This window comes from Cervus canadensis, chromosome 4, assembly GCF_019320065.1.
Source record: "Cervus canadensis isolate Bull #8, Minnesota chromosome 4, ASM1932006v1, whole genome shotgun sequence".
Taxonomy (NCBI): Eukaryota; Metazoa; Chordata; class Mammalia; order Artiodactyla; family Cervidae; genus Cervus; species Cervus canadensis.
The window spans coordinates 56,334,634-56,357,639 of record NC_057389.1 but is presented as its reverse complement, the minus strand read 5'-3'; the positions used below and the strand labels follow the sequence as shown (position 1 = coordinate 56,357,639).

General features: G+C 42.5%; 1 protein-coding gene across 26 annotated transcripts in view; it reads left to right on the top strand.

The window, feature by feature from the left end:
* The window catches only part of LOC122439783 (protocadherin gamma-C4), a 180,136-nt gene that overhangs the window by 24,277 nt on the left and 132,853 nt on the right, over positions 1–23,006 (top strand). For 5 of the 26 annotated variants that reach the window (XM_043465185.1, XM_043465188.1, XM_043465184.1 and 2 more), the window contains one exon: positions 4,192–4,278. The exons of 5 other annotated variants lie outside the window; for them this stretch is intronic. In XM_043465185.1, coding sequence (XP_043321120.1) covers positions 4,192–4,278 — 87 coding nt within the window. 16 more of the 26 variants (XM_043465229.1, XM_043465230.1, XM_043465228.1 and 13 more) reach the window with 13 other exon arrangements.

Below are 23,006 nucleotides of genomic sequence, written 5' to 3'. Positions count from 1 at the left end.
GTCAAATCTTGCCACACTGAAACGTAGGGAGAGAACCGCATAAATATCTCCAACTATATTTCATATATATGTGTGTGTGTGTACATATATAGATCAATAAAACACTTCTTTTTTAGTATTCTGTTGCTTTAAAGTGGAAAGACAGATGATCCTTCAGTAATGATCAGTAACAGTTACTACATCTAAAAGTTGTTATTTATCTTTTGTAATCATCGTTTGGTTACAGTGTCAGTAGCAATTTCTTAATTTTATACTTGTAACATCTCACATCTTTAAAGCCATTATTCTTTAGGCATTATTGAAAGGATAGACTAGAATTATGAAATAGGAAGAAATTGTGTAAATTCATATTAACACATTCTATTGTATGAGGCTATTATTTCATCTCTATTGAGTATTTTTAAATTTCCTCTCTTTACACCCTGCTGTGTTTTGCTTGAAATTTGCTTTTCTTTCCTTTGAGACAGGTGTTTTCTATTATGATTAAACAATAACACTTTATAAATATTGGGGAATATATTTAAATTTTGGATATAACTTTCACAGGGATAGTTTCTCAATTGGATTGGTACATTTCACATATTGTGTTGTTACAGTTTGTGACATGCAGTGACTATGTATGATCTCTTTGGTGCAGGTGATTGTCAAAAATATTACCCATTTAATTCCACTCATATTTAATAGATTGCATAAGTGATTTTAATAACTTCTAAACTATCTATTATGGTATCAGTGTGAGACCCTTTTTGATTTCTAAGGAAAGCTTAATTGAACTATGCCTCAATTAAGCTTAAGAAGAAGAGTTTGAGTTTCTAAATGCTTTTGTCTTCATGGGAAATTGTGGTGTAATCCATAGAGTAAAAGAAGAATGTGTATGATACATGTAACTGGCATGGGGAGTGGAAAAAGAAAATACTGATAATAAATGTATATTGCGAAGCAAATCGTATCTGAGGAGAGATCATTTAAAATAGTGAAGCTTAAAAATTGGAAATGTCAATTGTCCTGAGACTATGACAGACATATTTGGATTCTTGGGTTAAAAATGCATTTCTAGAATCAGAGTGATACTTTTTTGTTTGTTTGTTTTGGTGCCTAAGAGGTTGATAGATTATTTATAACTAGTATAACATGAGAAATACATTGTTTGAATGGACATTGGGTTTCTTTTAGAAAATAACATTTCTGGTTACATTGTTGCACAATTATATGATGGACTAGTACATAACTATAAGAAATTAAAAATAGAAAACCTCTTTATGTCCTACTGTCAGAAAATGTTATCTTCAAGACATAATGAGTGAAAGAAGCAAGATGTAGAACGTGGAATATTGTTTACTTCCTTTTGTGTCTAACACCAAGGGAGAACATTTATAAAATTCTGCTGAATGATACAAAACATACTAATGGAATGATACACTAAAACCATAACACTCATTTCTCCTGAGAGAAATGTGTTGTTGAAAGCAGAGAGGGAGAGCCTGGAAAACATGACATGTGTACATTTTGAATCTGGAATTGTATGAATGTATGTCTATTTAAAAACAAATACTCCTTATAAGTTAAAAAAAAAAAAGGAGAAATAGTTTTTTTCCAACACCTTTAGAACACATTAGTGCAGTTTCTCGGAAAAACCTCTGGGCGTCGCTGTAGGTCAAAAGAAGAGAGAAGATAATCAGACGCATTTGGGAGCCTCTAAGAGGGTAACTTCCTGCTCAAACCAACCATACCGAGGAGGCCAGTACAGGTTTGGATACAAGAAACAAAAGCAGGAAAAAGTGACCCTACCCCGGATTTTGCCACCCCGGAGGGCTTCTCTCCCGACCAAGAAGCAGAGCAGCAGTGGAGGGAGACGGGATGAAGCGGAGCACTGAGACGAGCGGCCGGACGCGGTGGCGGCAGGTACTGTTACCGTTCCTGCTGTCTTTATTCCGCGGGGCTCTCCCAGACCAAATTCGCTACTCAATTCCCGAGGAGCTGGCAAAAAACTCGGTTGTAGGAAATCTTGCTAAAGATCTAGGGTTCAGTGTCCCGGACTTGTCGGCCCGGAAGCTGCGGATTAGCGCGGAGAAGGAATATTTCGTTGTAAAACCTGAAAGCGGTGACTTACTTGTGAGTAACAGAATAGACCGAGAGGAGATTTGTGGGAAGAAGCCTCTGTGCATTCTGGATTTCGATACTGTCGCCGAAAACCCACTAAATATTTACCATGTAACAGTAATAGTAGAGGATATAAATGACAATACTCCGCTATTCAAACAGAGTAAGATTGATTTAAAAATTGGAGAATCCACTAAGCCAGGTAAAACATTTCCACTAGACCCGGCACTAGATTCGGATGCTGGTCCTAATTCACTGCAAAGATATTACCTTAATGACAACGAGTACTTTGATCTCACAGAGAAACAGACTCCAGATGGACGTAAATATCCTGAGTTGATTCTGAAACATTCTCTGGACAGAGAAGAGCAGAATTTTCATCAACTGCTACTGACAGCTGTAGACGGTGGGGACCCACCCCAGAGTGGCACCACCCAGATCCAAATTCAAGTCACAGATGCCAATGATAACCCCCCGGTGTTCAGCCAGGACGTGTACAGAGTCAGCCTGCAAGAGGGTGTGCCACCTGGCTTCTTAGTACTTCGAGTGACAGCCACCGATCAGGACGAAGGAGTCAACGCGGAGATCACCTACTCCTTTCATAATGTGGATGAACAAGTGAAACAGTTTTTTAACTTAAATCAAAGAACAGGAGAAATCACGTCAAACAATGATTTTGATTTTGAAATTGCTAATAGTTACACTCTTCGTATAGAAGCGAAAGATCCTGGAGATCTAGCAGCCCACTGCAGTGTCCAAGTCGAAATTCTCGATGAGAATGATTGTGCACCTGAAGTGATTGTGACTTCAGTATTTACTCCCCTACCAGAGGATTCACCACCAGGAACAGTTATCGCCTTGATAAAAACTAAAGATAGAGACGCTGGAGAAAATGGAGAAGTTTACTGCCAAATCTTGGGAAAGGCCGAGTTTATATTGAAATCTTATTCGAAGAACTATTACAAGCTAACGACAGACAGGACCCTGGACCGAGAGGAGATCTCAGAATACAATATCACAGTAATGGCCACCGACAAAGGCAAGCCGCCCCTCTCCTCTAGTATAACCATCACTCTGCACATCGCAGATGTCAACGACAACACTCCGGTTTTCCACCAGGCCTCCTACGTGGTCCACGTGCCAGAAAATAACCCGCCTGGAGCTTCCATCGCGCAAGTCAGCGCCTCCGACCCTGACCTAGGGCCCAATGGCCACGTCTCCTACTCAGTCGTGGCCAGCGACCTGGAGCCGCGCGCGCTGTTGTCCTACGTGTCGGTGAACCCGCAGAGTGGCGTGGTGTTCGCGCAGCGCGCCTTCGACCACGAGCAGCTGCGCGCCTTCCAGCTGACGCTGCAGGCCCGCGACCACGGCTCGCCCGCGCTCAGCTCCAACGTGAGCCTGCGCGTGCTGGTGGGCGACCGCAACGACAACGCGCCCAGGGTGCTGTACCCGGCGCTGGGGCCCGACGGCTCGGCGCTCTTCGACACGGTGCCCCGCGCCGCGCAGCCCGGCTACCTGGTCACCAAGGTGGTGGCGGTGGACGCAGACTCTGGACACAACGCCTGGCTGTCCTACCACGTGCTGCAGGCCAGCGAGCCCGGACTGTTCAGCGTGGGGCTGCGCACGGGCGAGGTGCGCACGGCGCGGGCCTTGGGCGACAGGGACGCGGCCCGCCAGCGCCTGCTGGTCGCTGTGCGCGATGGGGGACAGCCGCCCCTCTCGGCCACCGCCACGCTGCTCCTGGTTTTCGCCGACAGCCTGCAGGAGGCGCTGCCGGACCTCAGTGACCGGCCCGCGCCCTCTGACCCCCAGGCTGAGCTGCAGTTTTACCTGGTGGTGGCCTTGGCCTTGATCTCGGTGCTCTTCCTCCTGGCAGTGATTCTGGCGGTCGCCCTGCACCTGCGACGCTCCTCCAGCCCTGCTGCTTGGGGCTGCTTTAAGCCTGGTCTCTGTGTCAAGTCTGCACCTGGGGTTCTCCCCCACTACAGTGAGGGAACATTGCCCTATTCCTACAATCTGTGCGTTGCCTCTCAAACAGCTAAGACAGAATTTAATTTTGTCAATATCACTCCAGAAGTGGTTCCTCCTCAGGATCTCCTCTGCGAAGATGCCTCTTGGGTGCCAAGTACTAATCATGGAGATGCTGGAGTCCCATTTGCCTCGGATACTATTTTAAAGGTGAGTTTTAATTTAATTCACTTTTCTTCGCGGTTTCAATGTTTCTTAACAAATCACCTGAGTGGAGTAGAAGTCTTCAATTCACATTTCATTGTTTTGTAGGTAGAATTTAAGGGATTTTTTTGGCCTAAATATCTTAGTCTTATTTAAGCAAATCTTTGACATAGGTTGCCTATCTTATGGGTGGCATTTATTTATCTGTGTCAGTCGTGTCCAACTCTTCGCGATCCTATGGATGTCGACCGCCATGTTCTTCTGTCCTTGGGATTATCCTGGAATACTGGAGTAGGTTGTGATTTCCTTCTCCAGGAGATCTTCTGGACACAGGGATCGGACTTACACCTCTTGCATTTCCTGCATTGGCCGGCATATTTTTTACCACTGAGCCACCTGGGAAGCCCCTTATTTACCCATGTTACAAACCTTTACTACATAAGATACTTCGTTTTCTTCCTCATCTTTACATTCCTTCCCTCTGAAAGTTTATAACTGTTGAGACCTTAAGCTATTTGTTTTTCCTTCAGACTCCTTATATTAGTTTTATTCATTTTAGCTATGCTTCCTCTTAGAATTATAGTACTGAAGAGTAAAGAGATCTCCCAATCTCACTAGTTTGGGAAACTGAGAACCAAAGAAAGGAAGAATTTCACTCAGTGATATGGCCTGTCAACAGCAGAGCATAGGTAGGACTGACATGAACACCAGCCCTCTAAGTATCTTTACAAGCTAAGTGTCTTGGGATCCCAGATTTATTTTAAAAGGTCATGCAAAGTTTGAGGTATGCAGTGTCTGCTAATAAGAATGTGTTTAATAAACGGGAGAAATGTTTTCTCTGTCATGTACAGTAACATCACTCTTTTGAAAAATCATACATTGAGAAAATTTTTGTGACCTATTCTCATACTGTTTACATAAAACTTAATTTTTAAAATTTTCTAGATATAAATGTAAAATACTTTTATTTTCTTCATTTTCCTGTGAGGTGTCTTTAAGTAAAAATTGCTTCTCTCACTTAATGAACTCTCTGAAATCTTCTTTCTTTTTAGTCATGACGTATTTCTTTTTTGCTACCGTATAAAGTTGATAACATTAAATATATGTCTTAATAGAAAGGCCACTTACTGCCTGCTCAATGATAAGTATCTGGACTTGTTTTTCTGTTTGGGTGATGAACTAAATCCTTTTCAGCCACAATCACTATACCGATTTTCCCCAGGTATCTGTAAAACATCTAACTCTAATTTAGACATAGTAATTAGAAAATATAAATAATGCATAGTTAATTCAACTCAAACTCTCAATATGATATATTGTAACTGCCATGTTCTTAGTGTGAAAATCTTGAAACTTTCTCAAAGACTTCAGAAGTAACAAAAAGCAAAAAACCAAAAAACCCTTTATTTCCTCTGCATATGACAACTAATACAATTTGCATAATACAGTGGGCCTTTTTTCAAAGATCTGTTGAGAGCTAGGATTGTTTTCTTAATGTTCTTATGTACAAATGGGCATATTTTCATAAACATATCCTAATTAAAAATGAGATCTTAAAGCCTACAAAAACTTCTGATGTCCTACTTAGATGGGCTCAATATAAGTAAGTGAATAAAGGGCATAGGCTCAATGGCATATTAAATAAAAGTTTATAAAGAAGTAAAAAAGAGAGGTAGAGGATATATGTATACTTATGGCTGATTCGTGTTGTATGTAGAAACTAACACAACATTGTAAAACAATTATCCTCCAAATAAAAATTTTTAAAAATAGTAAAAAGTGCAAATTCTCAGGCCTGACTCCATACTAACTGAATCAGCAGTTCTGGGGGCACCAGCATTTCCTTTGTAGCAAGCTCTAGGGTGACTCTCCAGGTGACTCTCTCACAGGCAGAGGGGGGAGAACCAACTCTGCCTGATCTCCAAGCCACCCCTCACCCCAGACCAAAATCTATGTCTGGTCCCTCTCCAATCTATATGATGTGCATGGCTCATCAGAGTTTCTGCCATAAACCAAATAAGAAGCAGCCTGCCCCATTTGAACAATAGGAACACCCTCTAATCACTTAATTATCTCCTCAAAGAATAAATAAGAATTTTTTAAAATGTAAAAAAGAATCAATAATTATATTAACTCAGAATTAATCTTGTAGAAGTCTTTTGTTATTTCAGAATTAAATCTTCTTTTGATATAAACAACGTCATGTAATAATCTATTAAGGATACAGAAAATTATTAGAAATAAAATATAATTAAACACTTTTGACATGAAAACAGAATTGGTGTAGTAACTAGTTAGAACTCTGAGCGTCGCTGTTCACCAAGTGGGAAAGAAGCTGCCGCTGCTGCGATCAGACTCCGCTCCTTCCGCACAAAACACGCGCCGATCAGAGAAGCTCCTGGGAAAAGTCGCCCTCCCGCGCCCCTCTTCTCATAAGGGTTCCTGTTGGTTTTAGAGAAATAAGGAAACAGCAGGCTGGAACCAGGACTAAGAGAAAACTGGTCTGAGAGAGGCAATGGCGGATGCACTGAGGGGTTGGGGCTGCAGTGAGCCGTTCCTGCTCTTCATGCTCCTGGGGACGCTGTGGGAAGCTGGGGCCGGGCAAATCCGCTACTCGGTACCAGAGGAGCTGGACAAAGGCTCCTTCGTGGGTAATGTCGCCAAGGACCTGGGGCTGGAGCCCCGGGAGCTGGCGGAGCGCGGAGTCCGCATCGTCTCCAGAGGTAGGACGCAGCTCTTTGCTCTGAACCCGCGAAGCGGCAACTTAGTCACTGCAGACAGGATAGACCGGGAGGAGCTCTGCGCTCAGAGCGCGCGGTGTCTGGTGAGTTTTAACATCTTGGTTGAGAATACAATGAAAATGTATGGGGTAGAAGTAGAGATAACTGATATTAATGATAACTTCCCGCGTTTCCGGGATGAGGAAGTAAAAGTAAAAGTCAATGAAAATGCGGCTGTGGGAACACCATTAGTACTTCCCTTCGCTCGAGATGCGGATGTGGGTGTGAACTCCCTCCAGAGGTACCAGCTCAGCTCCAATATACACTTCTCTTTGGATGAGAAAAGCGGAAGAGATGGACAGAAATATCCAGAGCTGGTACTGGAACAGCCCTTGGACCGCGAGAAAGTAGCTGTTCACGATCTCCTACTCACAGCTTTAGATGGCGGAGACCCCATACTCTCTGGTACCACGCACATTCACGTGATGGTCCTCGATGCGAACGATAATGCGCCCCTGTTCACCCAATCAGAGTACAGAGTGAGTGTTCCAGAGAACATAGCTGTAGGCACTCGGCTGCTCACACTAACCGCCACGGATCCGGATGAGGGAATAAATGGGAAATTGTCATACTCTTTTCGCAATGAAGAAGACAAAATTTCAGAGACTTTCCAACTTGATTCCAACTTGGGTGAAATCTCAACTGTGCAACCACTGGATTATGAAGAATCCAGATTCTATGACATGGAAGTGGTAGCTCAGGATGGAGGTGCCCTTCTTGCCAGCGCTAAGGTACTAATCACAGTACAGGACGTGAATGACAATGCGCCTGAAGTGCTCCTCACCTCTCTGTCCGGTACCGTCTCTGAAGACTGTCTTCCAGGGACCATAATTGCACTGTTTAGCGTACATGATGGTGATTCTGGAGAGAATGGCGAGATTGTGTGTTCTATTCCCCGGAACTTGCCCTTTAAACTGGAAAAGTCAGTTGATAATTACTATCACTTATTGACAACTAGAGCTCTGGACAGAGAAGAGATCTCAGATTACAACATCACAGTAACTGTCACTGACTGTGGAAATCCACCACTGTCTACAGAAAACCACATCTTCCTTAAAGTGGCAGACATCAACGACAACCCTCCCATTTTCCCTCACACCTCATACTACACCTACATCCCAGAAAACAACCCCAGAGGCATATCGATCTTCTCTGTGAATGCCCACGATCCCGACAGCGGCAACAGCGCCCAGGTCACTTATGCTCTGGCTGAGGACAAATTTCAGGGAACGCCTCTGTCATCCTATGTGTCCATCAACTCTGATACAGGAGCCCTGTATGCACTGGGGTCTTTCGACTATGAGCAGGTTAGAGAACTGCAACTGTGGGTGACAGCCAGTGACAATGGAGACCCTCCACTCAGCAGCAATGTGTCCCTGAGCCTTTTCATCCTGGACCAGAACGACAACGCACCTGAAATCTTGTATCCTGCCCTCCCCATCGATGGCTCCACGGGTGTGGAGCTGGCACCCCGCTCTGCAGAGCCTGGCTACCTGGTCACCAAGGTGGTGGCAGTGGACAGAGACTCGGGACAGAACGCCTGGCTGTCCTACCGCCTGCTCAAGGCCAGCGAGCCAGGACTCTTCTCGGTGGGGCTGCACACGGGCGAGGTGCGCACAGCGCGGGCGCTGCTGGACAGAGATGCGATCAAGCAGAGCCTGGTGGTGGCGGTCCAGGATCACGGGCAGCCCCCTCTCTCGGCCACCGTCACGCTCACCGTGGCTGTGGCTGACAGCATCCCAGATGTGCTGGCCGACTTAGGCAGCCTCGAACCCTCCACTGACCCTGACGACGACTCAGGTCTCACTTTGTACCTGGTGGTGGCTGTGGCCTCGGTGTCCTGCGTCTTCCTCGCCTTTGTCATCGCGCTACTGACTCTCAGACTGCGGCGCTGGTACACGTCGCGCGCGCTGCAGGTTTCGGGCAGCGGGTTGGCAGGCTTACCCGCCTCTCACTTTATGGGCGTGGACGGGGTGCGGGCTTTCCTGCAGACCTATTCGCACGAGGTCTCGCTCACCGCGGACTCGCGGGGGAGTCACGTGATCTTCCCGCAGCCCAACTACGCAGACAAGCTCATCAGTCAGGAGAGCTGTGGGAAAAGCGAGCCTCTCCTGATACCTGAAAAGATAAACGCAAAGGAAAGAGAGCTAGAAGTTCTTCAGGTGAGTTTTCTTTTCTTTTCAGTAGGGATGCTTGGAGCATTTTCTTCATTTGTTTTCATCATTTTCCTCCCACATTCAAAATCGCTTAATTATGTAGTGAATCATTATTTATTTGCTTTATTTTCTGATGAACTTGATTTAATTTGATAACTGATGTTTTCTCCATTTGTTTTCTAATTATATTTTGAGCTTAATGTTTCTTTCTATAATATGTGGCATTTTAGGAACTCTAGCTGATCTCCAGATGCTTAAGTGAAGCAAGGATTATTTTTTTAAAGTGGCTGTACATAATCATTTTATGCAAAGACTTTCTTATACTAGAACTGTTTGTTAATAGTTGTTTGATTAGTCCAAATTGTTAGATGTAATGTTCTCTTTTGAATATTTGCCTAAACACCATAGTACATATGTTTGGAAAAAGTATTCCACAGCATTGGTATTTTAGTACCTGCAATTTAGTAATAGTAATAATTTGCATAAATCAGTGGAAGAATATAGAAATCATGATGAATATCAGAAAGGCAGATTAAATTTATAGTGATGATAATATCTGTGGCATTCTAAAATCTGGAAAGTTTGGGTTAAATTATGTAATAATTGGACATGTGTATTTGTTGAGAGAAGAATTCAGTAAGAGGGAGACTTTGAATTGTGCTTTAGAATAAATTCTGTGATGCAATTTAAAATCTCCAAATAATTAGATACAGTCATTAAATACAAATATGCCATATACTTGGCATCTTCTGGTTACACACAACCCCTCCACTTTTCAGGATCAACATGGACCTAATTGTTTGCATTTCTGCAAGTGCAGGTACAGTTCTGCTTTATTACAAGAGTTTAAGATCTGTATCTGGAAAGTCAATTAATGGAATAAAGCTCAACTGATGAAATAAAATAAGACAGGACAAAAGAAATTAAAGATAAAATCCTCTGTCTTTGTTTTATCCTCCTCCCTCCCTCATGTGCTGCGTATATCTGCATTACAGGCTAACCAGAGCTCCTCAGAGATGGGAATGCCTGCCTGACTGTAAAGATCAATATTTTTTTTTTCTTCTGATGCTATCTGTGTAACTTCTTAAAAGAATAGTGTTCTTTCCCAGCTCTGTAGGGGGTCTCAGTGACTTTCTGCTTGCTTTGTACTGCTTACCTAGACCATGGATCCTTGGTGAACTTTACACAAAATATCAGTACATTATTTTTATATATGATCCTTTGTCTCAAAAAATGCATATTACTGTGCCTTCAACTTCTAACAGGTGGAGCAGTTCTCAGAACTTTCTGAGAAGCTGCTTCCTTGGTTATAATCCTCAGTTTGGTTTGAATAAAATCCCCTTTTTTCCCCTTAATAGTTAATTAAATGTTCATTGACACAATTTTAAAATGACTTGGAAATTTTAAAAATTATTTCTCAGGGATGTACTCATCTTAAACTATGAGATTTTTCTGATGAAATACTACTTACTGCTCTGTGTGTCTCAAATTTCATGAATATGTCTTATAGAATGGAAGAATTGTGTGCCCTATTCATTTTTGCATATGATTTGCTGGAGATGATTTTTAGATCTTTTTTAAAAATATTTTTCAATCTTTTAAATTCTGTACTTTCAACAACTTGAACATCAGCTGCAAAGTATGAATAAACAGGGAAAATGGGAATATTATTAACAGACCCATAGGTTACATTACTTAATCACATGAAAGGGTTATCATGCATTTGGGAATGTAGGACCACTTGATTTTTCTTTTTTAATATTTCTATGAAGGGAATCTAATTATATTTGGGTAATTTTGACCTCACTGCATACAATGTGCAGACTCACTGAATAGTGAATTCATCCAAAGAGTAGCAAGAGAATCTCTGTGATAGCTTTAGATGTCATTCACTCATGCATGAAAACTTACTTTCCATTATTTTTGAAGTAAAAGAATACTGTATAGATTTGGGTATATGTTCTAGGTTCTTTTTCATGCAATGGGAAAATTTTTTTTCTATATCTCTATAAACTTCAATAGCCTTTACATAATAAAATGTTTGATCTACACACTGTGAGTGTATATACTATGTATACTCTATACACTTAAATATTTGAATCTTTAGTTTCGTATGTGTTTTGAAAAAAAACTTTCCTGTACTAACTGCAGTGTTCATACAGTGGTAAAAAGAAAAAAAAAAAAAAGAAAGGGGGGGCACTTGCTCTGTCATATTTTGAAGCAAAGTCTTGTTATTTTATGTTCTTAGATACCAGTGAATTTCTATTTAGAATCCTGGATAAATGAGCTTTTTCACTATAAGATGAGTTCTACATTGTTATACATCTTCCAAGCTTTATAATGATAATGTATTATATGGTTTAAAAACTATTTCTGAATTAATATTCTAAGACACCTATCAGAAACATGGAAATTGGAGTACTTATTGATAAAGCAGAGTGTCTATATCAAAGAGTTGAGATAATCAGATAGTTAAAAGGTGACCAAGAAAAAGTAGGACTACATAGATCAGTTTCTCTGAAATATATCTTTATGAGGATTCATACTTCACTTCCAAAATCCAAATAATTCACCATTGCTGAGCTACATAAGAAAAAACAATACAATTAAAGACAATGGTAACATAGTGTGGAAAAAAATAAGCTTAGTGAAATAGTTTTAAAATCACGGTCATTTAATAAAAATAGACTTGGAAACTAAGGAAAAGAGAGTTTCTTGCTTCTTACCATACTTCTGTTTTATAAGGACAACCAATCTCCTTGCTATCCATCAATTATTTGGAGGAGAAGATTATAACATCTATGGGATAAAACTAAAAGCTGTGAGATTTATAACTTTTATAAGTTAGAAGAAAAGAAAGAGCGAAATAACAATACATATCAAGGTATTTCACTTATTTTAATATTACACTCTCTGCAACCACTTTCATTTGTGTCACTTTCCAGATATTATTTTATTTGGTCCTCAATTTTACTAAGGCACACAGGAAAGATGTTATTATGGCCACTGTATGAAATGGAAACTGAAAGCATGATGATGCCAATAAACATCGTCAGCAAGATACCTCTGGCTTTGAGGAATAAAAATCACCTGATTCGGAGGCATAAAGCTCAAGTTCGAAGAAATTATAGCGAGAAAGAAGATATAGTAAATATTTGAAATGCTAAAATCCTTATAGCATGGGACAAATGAGTATCTGTATCAGGACACAAAGGACCCGTCTTCTAGCCGGCTCTGTATTTGAATCTGCTTTAGTAATCACTAATGCAGTTCTGCAGCCGAGTCGCGGGGTGCCGCTGTTGCCTAGTGCTGAACAAAAAGTATCAGCTCCTCCTGACGCAGAGGAATCGCCTGTGGACCGCGAAATCGCGAGATCTGTGCACTTTCAGGTTTTCTGCGGCGGAAATATCTATGTGAGAATCGGTCTGTTAAGACCTGTCAAGGAGTCATCTGCTCAGAAATTCTTGGGATAATTTAGCGGTCACAGCTCTTCTGAATCAGAAAGGCAAAGGCGCGGAGGGTGGGATGGGAAACCGCTTGGGACCGAAGCTCCAGGCTGGGCGGAGGCGAATGCTGTTTCTCTTCCTACTGTCTTTGTTCCGCCCGGCGCTTTCAGAGCAAATCCGCTACACTATTCCAGAGGAGCTGGCCAGGGGCTCGCTGGTGGGGAACCTCGCCAAGGATCTAGGGCTTGGCCTGCGAGATTTGCCTACTCGGAACCTGCGCGTTAGTGCAGAGAAGAAATTCTTCACAGTGAGCACCGATAACGGAGACTTACTTGTGAGCGACCGTATAGACCGAGAGCAGGTTTGTGGCAGGAAGTCAGTGTGTGTTCTGGAATTCGAAATGGTCGCTGAAAAGCCTTTGAACTTTTTTCATATAACCGTGGAGATTCAGGATGTCAACGACAACCCACCGACCTTTAGCCAAAATGTCACTGAGCTGGAAATCAGTGAACTGACCCCAACTGGAGCCACCTTTGCCCTGGAATCTGCACAAGATTCAGATGTAGGTGTCAATTCCTTGCAGCAGTACTACCTCAGCCCTGACCCCCATTTCTCTTTGATCCAGAAGGAGAACCCAGACGGCAGTAGATACCCGGAACTGGTATTGAAGGCTCCCCTGGACAGAGAAGAGCAATCCTGCCACCACCTGGTCCTCATGGCTGTGGATGGGGGTGAGCCAACCAGAAGCTGCACTACCCAGATCAGGGTAGTTGTGGCGGACGCAAATGATAACCCCCCAGTGTTCACCCAGGACGTGTACAGGGTCAATATTTCAGAGAACTTACCCCTGGGTTCCTCTGTGCTAAGAGTGATGGCCACTGACTTGGATGAGGGCATCAATGCCGAGATTGCCTACACTTTTATTAATGTTGATAAGGCAGTAAGACAACTGTTCAAGCTGGACAGTAAAACAGGGGAACTCACCACCGTTGGAAGACTGGACTTTGAAGAGAGAGAGAGCTACACAATTGGGGTAGAAGCAAAGGATGGTGGACATCACACTGCCCACTGCAAAATACAAATAGATATTTTGGATGAAAATGACAATGTTCCTGAGATAACCCTGGATTCTGAATCTAAATATATAAAAGAAGACACTGAGCTTGGGACTGTTGTTGCTTTGATCAAAACACATGATCTAGATTCTGGATTTAATGGGGAAGTCTTATGCCAAATAAAAGGAAATTTCCCATTTAAAATAGTTCAAGATACAAAAAACACGTACAAGCTGGTGACCGAAAGAGTCTTAGATCGAGAGAAGACTCCGGAATACAATGTCACTATCACAGCTACGGACAAAGGCAAGCCGCCCCTTTCCTCTAAAAGAAGTGTCAGCTTGAAAGTCTCCGACGTCAACGACAACGCTCCGGTTTTCCACCAGGCCTCCTACGTGGTCCACGTGCCAGAAAGTAACCCACCCGGCGCCTCCATCGCCCAAGTTAACGCTTCGGATCCCGATTTGGGGCCCAATGGCCAGGTCTCCTACTCCATCGTGGCCAGCGACCTGGAGCCGCGCGCGCTGTCGTCCTACGTGTCCGTGAACCCGCAGAGCGGCGTGGTGTTCGCGCAGCGCGCCTTCGACCACGAGCAGCTGCGCGCCTTCCAGCTGACGCTGCAGGCCCGCGACCACGGCTCGCCCGCGCTCAGCTCCAACGTGAGCCTGCGCGTGCTGGTGGGCGACCGCAACGACAACGCACCCAGGGTTCTGTACCCGGCGCTGGGACCCGACGGCTCGGCGCTCTTCGACACGGTGCCCCGCGCCGCGCAGCCCGGCTACCTGGTCACCAAGGTGGTGGCAGTGGACGCAGACTCTGGACACAACGCCTGGCTGTCCTACCACGTGCTGCAGGCCAGCGAGCCCGGACTGTTCAGCGTGGGGCTGCGCACGGGCGAGGTGCGGACGGCGAGGGCCTTGGGCGACAGGGACGCGGCCCGCCAGCGCCTGCTGGTGGCTGTGCGCGATGGGGGACAGCCGCCCCTCTCGGCCACCGCCACGCTGCTCCTGGTTTTCGCCGACAGCCTGCAGGAGGCGCTGCCGGACCTCAGTGACCGCCCGGCACCCCCTGACCCCCAGTCTGAGCTGCAGTTTTACCTGGTGGTGGCCTTGGCCTTGATCTCGGTTCTCTTCCTCCTCGCGGTGATTCTGGCGGTCGTCCTAAGTTTGCGACGCTCCTCCAACCCTGCCACCTGGAGTTGCTTTCAAACTAGTTTTTGCTCCAAAACTGGACCTGGAGTCCTCCCCAACTATGGGGAAGGGACTTTACCTTATTCCTACAATCTGTGTGCTGCCACACATTCCTCAAAGACTGAGTTTAAATTTCTCAATATAAGGCCTGAAAATGCTCCACCACAAGACCTTCTGTGTAATGAAGCCATTTGTCTTGAAAGTACCAGTAATGACAATCCCCAAGTGACTTCTAATTCAGTCAATTTGCAACAGGTGAGTTACTTCAAAACCTTTTCCTCCCATAAATATTATTAGGTTTCAGATCATTATTTTAGAAGTTAAAAGTATGCAGGCTAACTCTGGCAGTTTTTGGTGTTTTATTGATTTTTGGGGGGACATAGAATGGAGATGAGAGGGGGTCTTAGAAGTTCTTTGATCATGTATCTGTGTTACAATAGTTCTTTCATAGAATGTCACTTAGTAATAGTCTTAAAATTTCTATTAATTCTAAAACAGTATGTCCTGAAACATTTTTAATATTCTAGTATCTTACATTCTCACTGTAAGACATTATTTGTATCTATCTAGACAATTAAGTGGTTTACATAAATTCAGTGTAGTCAGTCCTAAACACTATATGTTATATATAATATAAATATAAGAATACTTTTTCACTGTATCCTACATATTTTCACTTTCATTGCATTTTCTTTAAAGTATACACAAATATTGGCTAAATAGTGCAGTTCTTAATCTATGTTAATAAAAATAGGTAATAACATCTAAAAATGACAACCCCTGTAACGTAGTGGTGGATTGGTTCTAAACATGTTCGTGGTTGTTGGTGCCCTTATTGAAAATTAGACAAATATAAACGATGGTGGAGTGTGGAGTTCAAAATTTACGGAAAAGTGTAAAAGTATTTGTGTTCTCCAAGACCCTAAGAGATGTCACAAAAATAAGCATCATTCCAAGGAACATTTAAATTTTCAGAATACGACATTTTATTTTTCCAAATGCTTTTCATTCTTGGGGAGAGAAATACTGAGTATCATCTATGCATATTTAGCAGAAATAAGACCCCTATGTATTGATGGTTTCCGCAGAACGGTGCAGTATTAAGTTAGGACTCTAAGCGTCGCTGTTCACTAACCCGGGTAAGGAGAGCAGTGAGAACTCGAGTTATATCCTCAAAGCACAAAGCAGATTATACAGGAAAAGCTCTGCCGCTGCGCAGAAAGCCTTCCCTAAATCGATTCGCATCTGATCGCTGCTTGTTTATTGGCCTTGACCGCCAATTCTGAGACGCTCCAAACTGATGCGAACGTGTTCCGCCTGCTTATAATCCCAGGGAAGTCCAGAACGAGCCAGTAATGGCGGTTCTGCAAAGCCGCTGGCATTATTGCGGGTTGATCCTGCTCTTCGTACTCCTGGGGACGCTGTGGGAGGCCAGGGCCGGGCAGATCCATTACTCCATTCCTGAGGAGCTGGACAAAGGCTCCTTCGTGGGCAACATTGCCAGGGATCTCGGGCTGGAGCCCCAGGAGCTGGCAGAGCGGGGAGTCCGCATCGTCTCCAGAGGTAGGACGCAGCTCTTTGCTCTGAACTCGCGAAGCGGCAGCTTGGTCACCGCGGGCAGGATAGACCGAGAGGAGATCTGCGCTCAGAGGGCTCGGTGTCTGGTGAATTTTAACATCCTTGTTGAGGATAAATTGAATCTTTTCCCCGTGGAAGTGGAAATAATGGACATTAATGACAATGCACCCCGATTTTTAAGGGAAGAATTGGAAGTAAAAATTACCGAAAACGCAGCCTTATCCTCTCGATTTCCACTAATGGAGGTCTATGACCCGGATGTGGGAGTGAACTCTCTCCAGGGCTGCAAGCTCAGCGAGAATAGTCACTTCTCCGTGGAAATGCCAGGTAAAGCTGATGGGCCCAAATACCCAGAGCTGGTGCTGGTGCGCGTGCTGGACCGGGAGGAACAGGCCATTCACCACCTGGTCTTTACCGCCATGGATGGCGGTGACCCTGCCCGCTCCAGTGTGGCTCGAATCTTGGTAACTGTCCTAGATGCAAATGACAACGCTCCAGTCTTTACTCAGCCTGTGTATCGTGTGAGTGTCCCTGAAAATCTACCAGTAGGTACGCCGGTGTTGTCGGTAAATGCCACGGACCAGGATGAAGGAGTTTACGCGGAAGTAACATATTCTTTAGTGAGGATAACAGAAAAAATCTCAAAGACTTTCTGCCTGAATGTTTTGACTGGAGAGATAGCAACTTCTGCAATTCTGGACTATGAAGACACCAGCTTTTATGAGCTGGATATTGAAGCCCGGGATCGCCCAGGTCTACAAGACAGAGCCAAAGTCTTAATTACTATCTTGGATGTGAATGACAATGTACCAGAAGTGGTAGTTACATCTGGAAGCAGATCAGTTGCTGAAAGTACACCACCAGGCACAGTGATCATTCTTTTTCAAGTATATGATCGAGACTCTGGACTGAATGGCCTGGTAACATGTTCTATCTCAGAAAGTTTGCCATTTGAACTGGAAAAATCAGTAGACAATTATTATCGACTAGTGACAAATACAGTTCTAGATCGAGAACAGGTATCCACATACAACATCACTGTGACAGCCACCGACAAAGGAATGCCGCCTCTGTCTATGGAAATGTTCATCTCCCTAAATGTGGCAGACATCAATGATAACCCACCTGCTTTTCCCCATACCTCCTACTCTGTCTACATTCCAGAGAACAATCCCAGAGGTGCCTCCATTTTCTCAGTAACTGCACAGGACCCTGACAATCGTGAGAATGCCCAGGTTACCTATTCCTTAGCTGAAGACACCATCCAGGGGGTACCTCTGTCCTCCTACATCTCCATCAACTCTGACACTGGCATCCTGTATGCATTGCACTCCTTCGACTATGAACAGTTCCGTGACCTGCAGTTGAGAGTGATTGCAAGTGACAGTGGGGACCCACCACTCAGCAGCAATGTGTCCCTGAGCATATTTGTGCTGGACCAGAATGACAACACACCTGAGATTCTGTACCCTGCACTCCCTACTGATGGCTCTACTGGCGTGGAGCTGGCACCCCGCTCTGCAGAGCCAGGCTACCTGGTCACCAAGGTGGTGGCAGTGGACAGAGACTCAGGCCAGAACGCCTGGCTGTCCTACCGCCTGCTCAAGGCCAGCGAGCCAGGACTCTTCTCGGTGGGGCTGCACACGGGCGAGGTGCGCACAGCGCGGGCGCTGCTGGACAGAGACGCGCTCAAGCAGAGCCTGGTGGTGGCGGTCCAGGACCACGGGCAGCCCCCTCTCTCGGCCACTGTCACTCTCACGGTGGCTGTGGCTGACAGCATCCCAGATGTCCTGGCGGACCTGGGCAGCCTGGAGGTCCCGCACGACTCTGATGCTTCAGGCCTCACGCTGTACCTGGTGGTGGCGGTGGCCGCAGTCTCCTGTGTCTTCCTTGCCTTTGTCATCGTGCTACTGGCGCTCAGACTGCGGCATTGGCACCTGTCGCGTCTGCTCCAGACTTCCGAAAGCGGGTTGGCTGGCGTGCCGGCGTCTCAGTTTGTGGGCGTGGACGGGGTGCGGGCTTTCCTGCAGACCTATTCGCACGAGGTCTCGCTCACCGCGGACTCGCGGGGGAGTCACGTGATCTTCCCGCAGCCGAACTATGCGGACACGCTCATCAGTCAGGAGAGCTGTGAGAAAAGCGAGCCTCTCTTGATTCAGGAAGATTTTTGTAAAGAGCAAGACTCCGCTGTTCAGGTGAGATTAATTGCTTTTATTGTTCTTATTTGAACAGTAAAAGTGAAAATTCTCTTGGTTCAGTGCCTGATATTCTTAGTCTTTTGCAGTGAATTATATAGTTTTGAGAAGGTTTTTCTTTTATATCAGTAGAGGTCTATTAAATCTTAGTTTTCTCAAATTTCACCCCAAAAATCTCAATAAAGTATGTCCTGAATTTCCTTTAACTTTTCTCCTCTTGGTAAGCTCTTTGTGCCATGGGTTGCTTTCCTCTTGCTTCTTAGTTATTGTTTTTCTATTACGTGGCATATCTAAGATTCTTTCTTTTATAATGTGAAAAACCTCAGAATTACGGCATCTGATATGGTAGATCTTTTTTCTTCCCAGTGTTAACTAAAATAAGTATTTTCTAAAATGATGGAATCTATGAGAGATATTTTCCCTCTTAACTAATTAGGAATCAAAAATGATTTTATAATAAATAAGAGTAATTGATATATGAAGACTTGAATAATATTCCTAGAACTATCTGTTATTCTTTTCAGGACAATCACAATACTTATAGCCTTCAAGTTAAAATTTAAGTTAAAAAGACTTGTCTTATCTACCTCACATAAACTCTGGGAAAAGAAAATAATTTTATTAAAAAATGTTCAAACTATAAAGTAGTACAGTGAGCAAGTATTTGTTTACATCACCATTATTATAATTTTGGATTGTTAACAAATAAGTATAAGTACCTGATGCTGTATGCCCACTACAATGATTTTTTTTGCAGTCTGCGTGTTTGATGGTATTTAAAAATGAATGTGAATTGTTAAATGTGGCAAGTAGTGTCCACTTACAAGATATATCTCTGAAAATAGAGGACTAGTGAATGAGACAGTGAAGGATTAATAGTATTCAAATAAGAATTTAAATGATTTAGCATATTTAGCCCAGATAAAATAAAGCTTTTGTTACATGGGAACTCTATTCAAATATTTAAGGAAAGAAGAGATGTCCTTTAAAAGAATGATTACTCAATTCATCATAGCGCAAAGGTGTGAATAAAACTATGTCTTGATGAGTAGAAAACAGCAAAATTCTGAGTTGTTAAACAGAAAATGAGTTGCCTTAGGAGCTAGAAGATTCTGTTACTGGTGCTTTTCAAAAATAAGTTGATGGTCCTGAGATTAATGGAATACAGGAGATAATATAATTTGATGAGTTGTTGAATTTCTAGCTAGCCAAGCTCTTTTCCAATCCTGAGCTTAGGGTTCTATTATTTGATAATACAATGGATTTGCCATTTGTGCATCTTGATTTGGTATGCACATGTAAAATAGACAATTCAGAAAATGCCTTGAAAATGAATGAGAACCTCATTTGTAACCTCAAATTGTCAGTATTTGTAAAGAAAGATAATACTGAGTTGATATCTTTAACTGCTAAGGATAGTTACCGCATGTTTTTCTAAATCACTGTTTACTTTCAGCAATTGTTATAGAATTATTTATTTCAAGGTTTCAAGTGTATATGACTAACCAAAATATTACAATCATACACATTTCAAATTAACTTTTGGATATTTGTGATATGATTCTTTAGTGGTTTAATCAGAATTTAATGGTAGGTAATTTTAAAGACTTCAATCCTGGGTATTGGTCATGGGAATCAGATGGGCTCTTATAGAAATATTAAGATTTGTTTCATGTACTCTGAGAGTGTGTTATTTTAGTATATTACCAACTCTGGATGATTAAACTAATCTTACACATCCATTGTTAAAAGCAGAGCTCACTAGAGGTCTCATGGCTGTTAGACTGGTTTATTTTCTTATCTGCTGAGTAACTGAGATAGGAGGCTAGTTTTCTTCATTCTCTTAACTGAATTACCTGTGAGTATTTCATTTAATCAAATAAAATGTCTCACTGACAGAAAACCTATTAGAGTCTACTCTCACAGTAGTCATTCGTTCATGTGAACTGACCAAGTCTTAAATCCTGGCAATCATGGAATTTGCTAAGTTGTGACTGAGGCTCCTTTGACTTACATACTACAGGTCATTATTAATAAGATTAGAAGTCTGATAGTTTGAGCATATAATGTTTTGGAACCACCAGGAAAAAAAAAGTCTACCAAAGTATTGGGCTGCTTTATTACCCAATTCTGATCAAGTGTTTGGAATGGAGATCAAAGGGGAAAGAGTAAAATCTCTGAGAGGATCATTGGAAGAAATATACATCATTGCCTGGGGATGAATACCTAAACAGAACTCCAAACAGATGTTTCTTCAACAGAAAAAAAAGTTGCTTAAAGAAAAGAGAGGACTTCCCTGGTGGTGCAGTGGTTAAGAATCCATCTACCAACGCAGGGGACATGAGTTGGATCCCTAGTCCTACAAGATCCCACATGCTTTGAGGCAACTAAGCCTGTTGCTCCACAACCACTGAAGCCCTAGAGCCTGTGCTCCAAACAAGAGAATCCACTGCATGAGAAGCCCATGCACCGCAACTAGAGAGTGGCCCCTGCTCACTGAAGCTAGAACCCAGCACAGCTAAAAATAAATAGTTTAAAGGGGAAAAAAAGGAGCAAAAGTAAATAACTTACTGCCTGGGAAGACAAATAAACTTTCCATAAATTTTTTTATGTAAATAAAAAACAACAACTCAACCCATGCAACAGCTCAACCAATAATAACACACTCCCTTTAAAAGTACAACATTATTTCAATCTTATACAGTAATTTTATGTTATATTTAAACACCTTGGTGGTTGAGTAGAGATCTTTAATATTTCATTTTATGTTGTAGAGTAACTTAAAAAACTTGATTATCTCCTTTATCTAGATTTTGTTTAGCTCCAAAGAAGGTACCCAGAAGTGTTAGGTTAATCAAGACTTTTTAAAAATAGTAGAATAAGAGACAAATATGAGATGATGCTATAAATTTTGAAGTATCAGATAGAAAAAAATCATGATGTTGGGAATCATAATATCTGTACATGAAAGTTTTGATTGAAAATGTCTGCAAGTACTCATGTCTTTAATGACCATATACTTACACCAACAAGAAATTCAAGATTGCTACTGAACAAATAGTTTTAAATTCCTATTTATGTAGTTAATCTGCAGTACTCATATTGTTTCCCTTGAACAAAAAGTAAGATCTTTCATCTACTTGAAAGTGAAAGTGAAGTTGCTCAGTTGTGTCCCACTCTTTTCGACCCCATGGACTGTAGCCTACCAGGCTCCTCCGTCCATGAGATTTTCCAGGCAGGAGTACTGGAGTGGGCTGCCATTTCCTTCTCCAGGGGATCTTCCCATCCCAGGGATCAAACCCTGGGTCTCCTGCACTGCACACCGATGCTTTGCTGTCTGAGCCACATAGTGAAAGCAAATATGATATGAATTATTTTGATAGATTGAATTGGCATTTCATTCAAAGTATTCCCTGTATTTTGTAGTAATGCCATCAAAGACCAGAAATAGATTTGTTAGTTGCAAACTTGTCACCAACTGAGCTAAGTTTTTATAAGTATTACTTCTAGTTCTCCCTTCTTGTGCTGCTAGTTACTCCCCAGGGCTTAAAATATTTTATAAAGCAAGGCTATTTCTTACCAGGTCTTCATTTCAAAACAGGCCGCTCTCTTCTGCAACTATGTGAAGGAAACTTTGTTTTATTTATGCCAGCAGAGAGTAACCTCAGATCCATCAACAATTGAGTTTTACTTCATTAATAGCAGTGGAGCAATGAGTACCTCTAAGGATCTGCTCAGGATAGTCCAGCTTGTATGCTCAAAGGTTGTTCAGAGACCCATCTTTTCTCAAGTATAGGGTATGATGATTATTTAAATTGCATAATTAAAAGAAGCAGTGACACCAACACTTATGAATCCACAGCCAGTGGAATCTGCAAATTTCTGTCTTCTCTACAAAAATGAGTTGCTTCTATAGCTGATTGTAGCTGCTTGGCTTCTCACCTATCTCTAATGGCACTCTTTGAGCATAAAGCATCAGTCAAGGCCAACAATAATTCCCTTTTTTTCTTCTTAGGAGATTTGGAGTGTGGCTATTTCTATTCCTACATTGGTTCTATGATTATGTAGTCAAGGATAAAGCAGTTCCCTCTCATTTTAAAATTTATTAAAATAAAGGAATTTAACTAAACAGTCTCTAAGGTTTCATTCAATAAAAAGTTATTACATTACTCCTCTGTATATTAAAGATAAAATGGACTCTGCCTTATTACATAGTTGTGTCTAGAACATAGACTATGTTCGGTATGATTGAATTAATTTAAATATGCTGATATAAATGTTTCTACATAATATCTTACATATACAGACACCTTTTAAAAGTAAATCATACTTGT